Source organism: Candoia aspera, chromosome 2, assembly GCF_035149785.1.
Source record: "Candoia aspera isolate rCanAsp1 chromosome 2, rCanAsp1.hap2, whole genome shotgun sequence".
NCBI lineage: Eukaryota > Metazoa > Chordata > Lepidosauria > Squamata > Boidae > Candoia > Candoia aspera.
This window is the reverse complement of record NC_086154.1, coordinates 223,465,282-223,474,416: the sequence shown is the minus strand read 5'-3', so window position 1 is coordinate 223,474,416 and position 9,135 is coordinate 223,465,282. Positions and strand designations below refer to the sequence as shown.

General features: G+C 43.5%; 1 protein-coding gene across 1 annotated transcript in view; it reads left to right on the top strand.

The window, feature by feature from the left end:
- Positions 1-3,500: 3,500 nt before the first annotated feature.
- Positions 3,501-9,135, top strand: part of CAST (calpastatin) — a 75,935-nt gene continuing 70,300 nt past the window's right edge. The window contains exon 1 of the mRNA XM_063295400.1: positions 3,501-3,642. Within this exon, the coding sequence (XP_063151470.1) occupies positions 3,613-3,642 (30 nt within the window). The 5' untranslated portion in view covers positions 3,501-3,612. The remainder of the gene's footprint in view (positions 3,643-9,135) is intronic.

Here is a 9,135-nt window from a genome sequence, read left to right as displayed (position 1 = left end):
GGTCTTTTCATTTGTATGCCAGGCAAAATTATTTGACCAGTCCTTTTCACTTGAAATGTTCTTTTTAACTTGCATTTATCTAATGTAATTATTGCATGCCTGTTTGTAATTGTATAAGTTGTCCTGGAATCTCTTTTGAGTAAGATCAATTACGTTTTAAATAACCTTGTTTTGCTGTTCTTGTTGACTCAGGAATGCCTATATAAGATTTGAACTCAGGAATGCCTATATAAGATTTCAAGTAAATTACACCAAGTTCAGTGGGAGAGGCTTCCTGATGAGTATGTAAAGGCCTGTCATGCTATAACAGCTGGACTCTCTTCCATCTGGATGGCATACCTGGAATTGCCAGATAATTGTTTTTCTCATCCAAGCACTGACCAGAATCAAACTTTGACCCTGTGGCTTCACATCTGGGTTTTAAGAGGAGAAGAAGGTAATATTGGTTTGTGCAGATTAAGTACCAAGATACTTAAATTTTTGAAAGGCAAGAAGAGGCCTTGCTTATACCAGGCCAAGCCAGTAAGAAACTGGACCAATAGATGGGGGTGGGGAGTGGGGAGGATGCTGAGCACCTTGAAACCTCGGCCAGATTTTAAAAAGAGGCTCACTTGAAACAGGATAGAATGGAACATCGCCCAGCAGGCTGTGTTAGCAGCCTATAAAGTCTACAAGGCATAGCCGGATCCGGGAATAAAAGAACGTGCCACCCAGCACCTTTCACTGAACCTCCTCCCCGAGAAATTCGGATTCCCAGTGACTGAAGCGGCGGCGGCGGCGGCCGCAGGAAGAGGAGGGACCAACGGTGCCACAGCTGCCTGACTTTGGCACGGGGTCCGTCGGAAAAGCTGTTTCGTAGCTCCCCGCCGGATCCTGCTCTTCCCCTCTCTTCCTTGTCCTGGAGTAATTGCCGAGTTCCGTCAACACGCCGCGGGGGTAAAAAGCCTGCGAGGAGCGAAAGCGTCTCCTCTGCTGTCATGTCGCAGCCAACGAAAGGCAAAAAACACCCCGCCAAGGGCTCCAGAGTGGTAAGTCGCGGGCGGGCGAAAACTAAACTAAACATCGTGCCTGCGAGTGCTCTCTCTACTTCCCTTTCGAATAAGAGGGGTGGGAAATGCAGCCCTGCGGCGTACAGTCGGGGGAAGGGGCTGAAGCGTATGTGTCAAAGCCCAGCAGGAATTTGCCAGCGCCCAGCGCGGCGAGGAGCCAAAATCGGCAGCGCGCAGAGGCGCGGGAGAGCTGAGCAGCAGAGCTAGGAGCGGTGGATAGGACTGGGTGGGGCGAAGCAGCTGCTGGATCGAGGGAACTTGGGGTGCGCGCGCGCGCTCGTTTGCGTAAGCAAAGGCTGCCTCCCTTCATGACGCCGCCTTTTTCAGTCTCCCCTTCCAGATGTGCTGGGCTACCGCTGTACTTTCCCCCTGGCAGCTGGGGGTGATAAGCGTTGTAGCCTGTCATCTCGAGGGCGCCCGCTTGAGGAAGGTTGGCTAGTGGACTTCAAAGGCCAGAGCCCCTCCCTATGGACGTGTGAAAAAACGGTGACTGTTATGCGAATTGCCCCTTTTAAATCGTTCAGCAGGCATTTTGTTCTACTTTAAATCCGGAGATGAAATCCCTGACAGTTTATGTGAAAGTGACTCTGTGTGTCCCGAAGTCTATCTGGGAGCGGTTTCTAAACTGCGAGGATTCAAAGCTGTCTTTGACTTGGAAACTCTCCCGTCCCAGGTTGTGTTCATGCAAGATGCCAAATTATAAAGCCATGATTCTTAAAAGTACAATACCAAATCAAATTGACTTTGTAGTGACAAATCGGGAAGCACATTTTAGTGCAGCACCTTCTGCAAACATAGCCTTACGGTTATGATTCAGTGCATCATGTGGACCCAGAAATTTGGGTAAACTGTGATTTAAGTTAACATAGATTGGTATATTGTGCAAACAGCCCAATATTGTATGTACCAGGCCATTTAAAACACAATGGGCTTTGTTTTGGATGAGCACCTTGTGCAAATACATTCATTATGGCTTGATTGTTTACAATTCAGTGTGTTGTATGAACACAGGCTCTGAGCCTCTGTATGTTCAACGGCATTCGTCTACACTGCCATCATTAAGTTCCATGTTATTCTCTGGTTTAAATGAAATCCAGTTGGTATCCTCTACTGGTTCCAATAGAAATCAGGGATTTCGTTAACAGATTGTCTTCAAGATTTTGGACACACCCCTTCCCCTTTAATGGAGAGAGGCTCTTACAATTTAGACTTCTCTGCCTAGAGAAGAGATGACAGGTGGATATGAGGTCATTGTTGATAAAAGACCTATATCTTATTTCTAATACTGGTGGGTGCCCCCCCACTTCTGTTTTGCCTTGCAGATGTTCCTGCTATGAAGTAATAGATACTAGAGTGGAGTTTCAGTTTGGAGCAGGTTTGATTCCTACCATTAACTGCCCAGTTAATTTATAGCGCCTGGGAAAGTATGGTGTTGGGCGACTGACCTTGCAGCCATCTTGTTCTTGGGTGCCAGGGCCAATGGCAGGTGGAGAGTCCTTGTACACATTCACAAAATTGGGGAGTAAATTGTTCCTAGTTGTGCCTTCTCCACACTGGTGCCCATTTTTCTTTTTATGCTGTTTACAATTCAGGTCTGTGGGGAAGTCAAGATATGGGGAAAGGTGTGTGCTGAAGATAAACCTCTGTGTGTCCCTTGACAGTGTCCTATTAGGTGCCCCAAGAAGAATAAGGCCTGTTTGTAATATCCCTCTCATAGTTTACAGTAGCTGACTTTAAACACACTTCAGGGCTCTCAAGCCATTGGCTACAAAATGATTCAGTATTCTGTGGGAACCAAACTAGTGTGGTTAGTTTATGGTCCACTGTATTGTGCAAACCCAGGCAATTCAATAAACCAAGATGCAGTTAACTCTAGGTTAGCATCTGTGGGAACATAGCCAGTTTATGGTAGTACTTAATTTCTGTCTCAGGCAAAGTGCATTTCTTTACCTGTGAATGCAACCCTGGGGTAAAATATGGCTTCTTGGCTAGCCTTTTTAAAAAAGATATTTGGGCAAAGCAGAAGGAGTTTTACCCAGAAAATGCTAGGGATTTAGAAAGAAAGGGAATGAGTGGAGACACGCCTTCCTTCTTCCAGGAACTGGGTCAAAGCAATGAAATCACCCTTCGAGGGCTTAGGGCGGTGCAGCTGGCACCAAGGGAAACTCGATCGAGACATCATTCCTGTCATTCCCTTCGTCTATCCTGGAGTAAAAAATGCCACCTTGGTTGGTTTGACTCGTGCGTAGTTTGTCCGCAGAGAGACGAGAACTTCTAGGCAACCCCTGCTGCAGTTACTTCAGAGCAGAAAGGCGTGGCTCCAGCAGGCGGACGCCAAATTAACCCGGGCCGTCCCCTTCAGGTTCGCTAGTCTGCCGTCTGTTTGGGGGCGGGCCGGCTGAAGGGAAGCCACAGCCTCTCCACGTCCCGCTCTTTACTCGCACATCTTCCCAGCCCTCCTGGCAGAGAGTCGCAATACCTTGAGCGCCTACCCCGGAGTTTCGTGCGCGCTCTTGGGACGCTGAAGCCGAACTTGGAAGGAGAACTGGGAGAGGCCCGGGCGATGGCGTTTGCGAGCTGGTGGTACGCGACGGTAAATACACGTGGAGTTGATCTCACAATAGTTGCTGCGCTTTTGGGAGATCCGGTATTTGATGTAGTTCGAGGGAGTGTCGGTCGCTAATACTCCCCCCAAGAAGGCTGAATGAAAACCCTTCCTCCTCTTGCTGAGGGCGTACCTGCGCGCTTTGCACCAGGGATGAATTGACGCAGGGAACCAGAGAGTTTACGCCTTTCTGGTATGCGCAGAATAGCTGGCCTGTTCTTGTGAACTTTTATGCTGTCTTTCACTATCTGACATGGAAGTCGGGGGCTTGATTAGAAAAGGAAAGTGGGCCTAGTTCTGAAGAACAGGATTATACCCTCCTTTGTTGAATAAATCGGATTGAAAGAGACCAATACCTTTTAAACAACTGCTTTATCTTGGAATGTATATAATAAACCAGATTTGGGAATAACAAAAGTAGCTACTTCTTCTAATTAAAGTTTCTGAAACATTTGGGTAACTCAGTTGATGGTTTAAGACAATGACATGCAAAACTTTTCATTTAAAGTCCATAATTTTCAATGTAGATTTGGTGATTTCTGTGTTTATGGAGGTTGGATCTGCAGCTCTTATCTAATTAAAATTAATATTAATTCTCCTGCCAACATTTATGGTTATATTATTGCATATGATTATTACAAAGTTGAATGGCTTTTCAAAAAGTCCTGTATGTTTTTCCTCCTCTCCAGTTCGTCATTGGAAAGGAATGACCAAGGCTTCTGAGATAAAGTAAAAGCTATTGAGGCTTTTTTTCTGAACAAGTGAACTATATTTTTGCTTTTAATGTCTTTATCACAGTGTATTTCTGGCTTATCAGAGGCTTTCTAAAAAATAGATTAAAACACTTTTTAAAAAAATTTGGCAGTCATTGTTGCGGCAGCTTCTGAATTAATCTGCAATACATTACAGAAGTCATCCATTCTATTGGCTGATCCGTCAAACTTTGAGAAGTGATCATAAACTTGCCAAAGGGATGGAAGGGGTCATGCAGCCCAGGTGGTATGTGCATAAGTATGTATCAATATATTCCACTACATAATGTGACCAGGTTGCTGAGTGGGGTACCTGACCACATGGTCAGTATTGAGCGTTACTGAGTATACCAGTCTTGAAGCAATTAATAAGTATTAATTAGTTAACTATTAGTTATCCAGCCAGTTTATGGTTTTGCTTTTAGCATGAAAGCCCTTAAACAGTTAGGGACCAAGAGACTTAACAGATCGTCTTCCTCATTTTAGACTTGGTTGATCACTAAGATTGGTAAAGGTCTGGAACTACTTGTGCTCTGACTGATAGACTGCTACGTTAGGGTTGCTGAAAACTAGGCCTTCTCTATGGAATGCTTTCCCCCTGATGTTTGGGAGGCCCTATCATAGTTTCCTTTTAGGTTTTCAAAAGGCACCTATGTGAATGTCGTGTATGCTTTCCTTCCTTTTTAGGCTGTACTGTAATTTGTTGTATTTTAATATTTTTTTCTTCTGTGCACACCATTTGTAAACATTTTGAATGTAAGAATGTGGTATTAAATGTATCACATGAACCATGATGCTCATGCATTGGCTGTTTCTTGTAGTACCCATGGCTCCTGAATGTGACATAAATCACATAGGCTGTAACTGGGTGGGGTACATAGATAAGAACCTACTTATCTAATGGCACACTGATTTTAGTAGTTTGGGTCGCTTAGGAATTTTTTTTAAAAAGTGTGTCCATATAATAGGAATTATCACTTTTTAATTGTGTAATGCAGTGAAGGTTACCTTTTCATCAATAAATATCATTCACAGCATATTCCCAAGCATAGCTACTAAGAAGTAATTTCTTGTAGGTTCAGTGAAACTTCCAGTGGCCACAGAGTTGCAGCTGTAATAAAAGAAGACATTTGAGCAAAGTACTGGAGTAGTCTTCGGCAAAGGATCGTTACCTTGTCGTGGTGCTGGAGCTTGAGCACCTCAATGATGCCATGAGCTAAACCGTGAAGGGCCACCCAAGACGGGAAGGTCATGACAGAGAGGTCAGACTATATGCGATCCCTGGGGAAGGTAATGGCAACCCACCCCAGTATTCTTGCCATGAAAACTAAATGGATCAGTACAACCAGAGATATGTCGGTATACCATTGGAAGATGAGACCCCCAGGTCGGAAGATGGTCAGAATGCTACTGGGGAGGAATGGAGGATGAGTTCAACTAGCCCTAGACATGATGACGCAGCTAGCTGAAAGCCGAAAGGACGGCTAGCGGCCAACGGTGCTGGTGGTGAACGGCAAATCCGATGTTAAGGATCAACACACCATTGGAACCTGGAATGTAAGATCTATGAGCCAGGGCAAATTGGATGTGGTTATTGGTGAGATGTCAAGATTAAAGATAGATATTTTGGGCGTCAGTGAACTGAAATGGACTGGAATGGGCCACTTCACATCAAATGACCACCAGATCTACTACTGTGGACAAGACGACCACAGAAGAAGTGGAGTAGCCTTCATAATTAATAGTAAAGTGGCTAAAGCAGTGCTTGGATACAATCCAAAAAACGATAGAATGATCTCAATTTGAATTCAGAGCAAGCCATCTAACATCACAGTGATCCAAATATAGGCCCCAACCACAGATGCTGAAGAAGCTGAAGTAGAGCAGTTCTATGAGGATCTGCAGCACCTACTGGACAACACGCCTAAAAGAGATGTTATTTTCATCACAGGAGACTGGAATGCTAAGGTGGGCAGTCAAATGACACCTGGAATTACAGGTAAGCATGGCCTGGGAGAAAGGACAAAGCAGGACATAGGCTGATAGAATTTTGCCAAGACAACTCACTCTGCATAACAAACACTCTCTTCCAACAACCTAAGAGACGGACTTCACCAGATGGACAACACCGAAATCAGATTGACTACATCCTTTGCAGCCAAAGGTGGCGGACATCTATACAGCTGGTAAAAACAAGACCTGGAGCTGACTGTAGTTCAGATCACGAACTTCTTATTGCACAATTTAGGATCAGACTCAAGAGATTAGGGAAGACCCACAGATCAGCTAGATATGAGCTCACTAATATTCTTAAGGAATATGCAGTGGAGGTGAAGGATAGATTTAAGGAACTGAACTTAGTAGATAGGGTCCCGGAAGAACTATGGACAGAAGTTCGCAACATTGTTCAGGAGGTGGATGGAGAGGGAGGGTGGAGGGCAAAAGGAAGAGGGGCCGACCAAGGGCAAGGTGGATGGATGATATTCTAGAGGTGACGGACCCGACCCTGGGGGAGCTGGGGGTGTTGACGACCGACAGGAAGCTCTTGCGTGGGCTGGTCCATGAAGTCACGAAGAGTCAGAAGCAACTAAATGAATAAACAACAACTGGAGTAGTAATTTATCTGGGATGGATTCTGTAGGGCATTAGATTATAACTATCGTCCATTCCATCAGTACTTAATTTTTGCTTTAATTGCTATCTTATAGAAAATATGGGATAGATTAGCAGGTATAGATGAAAAGTGCTTAGCATTCTTAGCTAGGGTTAAGAATTCAAACAAGAACAATGAAGCAGCTGTGAAATGAAATACACAAAAAATGCTTAGGGGTAGTGGTTTTTTTGTTTTTTGTTTAAAGAACTATCCAAAGAGTTTCAGTATGTAAAAAGAACTGAATTTGACATCTCTTACTAGCTTTAAAATGTCCAGGTATGCATTTAAACTGAATAAATTTTGTTATAGAAGACTTCATAAGGAAACTCAAATGTTGGGCTTCTATTTACCTAGCCAAAATTGGCTGCTTAGGTTCTTCTTAATCTATTTTTTGAGTATTATTTTTTGAGGATTCCTTGTTGAAAGAGGGCATAGGCCCATCTAATTTAGTATTTTTGTAACATGCATGAACCAATTGAATGCATTTGGGATGCTCACAAGTCTGGATTGTAGAGTGATAGCCCTGATGCACTGCTGCTTCCCAGGAACTATATTTAAGGAATGCTCCCTGTGATTCATGGGACAGTTTGCAATCCTTAGTACAGTATTAGTAACTTGATAACCTGATCTTCCATGAATCTGTTCCTTTTAGAATCATGCAAACTAGGTACAAAACCACAGTTTAATTATGTACTGTTTGAAAAAGTATTTTCGTATGTCACTCTGCAATCTCCCTGTGTGTGGTTTCAGTAAATGACCTTGAATTGTAACACTGTGAGAGGGAGATTGTGATGAACGCCTACCCAAGTTTCCAACCAGACTCACACAAGCAGCTTATGGATATCTGATTTATTATTGGATAGTATGCAAGTTCAAGAGCAAAGCTGAGAACGGCAAAAACGCAGGTCTTTCAAACAATTAAAGCTTAAACAGTTCCAATTCCTCCCCCCAGAGTCAGAGTCCACTCCCTGCAGCCTGCAGGTGTTCCTAATGGTTCCGGCTGGTCTTTGGGAAAATGTCCTTGAACAGGCGAGATAACCCAAATAGACATTCCAGAGTCTCTACATCAGTGCCTGGTACAAAAGAACAAGAGCAGCCCCCTCCCCAACAGTAACATGTGTCAACACCAAATGGCATGGGAACTAGTTACGATGTTCACAGGAACATTGAAACAGGAACCATGACAGAGATAAATTCTTGTTAGGTATGATTTTATGTACCTCTGTCATGCTCCCTCCCCCCCAATTTTACTGCAAATTAAAAAGTTTAGTTACCCAGAGGGGAGTTACTATAGCCCCCTAATCATTTTGGGTTGTTCTTTCTTGCCCTTTTTTTAACTTGACAATATCCTCCTTAAGATGCAGTGCCCAGAACTGTCTCCAACACCAATTGTGTTTCACTATAGATATGTGTAAAGATCATTATTGTATCAGCGGTTTTGGAATCAAACACTTAAACCAGTGTTTCTTAACCTTAACAACTTTAAGATGTGTGGACTTCAGCTCCCACAGTTCCCCAGCCATTCAAAGACAGCAGAAGATAATAGAAGCCCAAAGATAATGGGAACTTTCTTGTACAGCAGAAGTGCATTGACATCCCAAAGTCTTGGGTGCAGTTCCCAGATCCTCCAAAACTTCTATCAAGTTCTAAATTTAAGATAATCTAAAACACATGGAAAGTTAACATTTTGATTTTAATTAAATGTTACATCACATTTAGTTTTTATCTTGTCCCCACTTACTGGAGTGTGGACCTAGCATACCTCTCAAAGGCCCAGATCTGAAGAAGTTGTGTACTATTGCCACATCAGAAATTGCATGGATCAGATTCCAAGTTTTTTCCAATTAACTTCAGTGTAGCTCAGTGTAATCTAACTGTTTCTGCTCCTGCTAATCATTTATTTAGAACCTAATCCCTTTTGTCTTGTGGGGGTTGCCTTGGAGAGCAGGTCTCAGAGCTGAAGCATGTGGCCACTAAACATGCTTTTGTGGCATTTTACTGAACTTCACTAAACAGGAGTGAATACTCTGTTCTCTTGCATGCTGAACAGCTAATTTCTATATGTGTGTGTTAAGA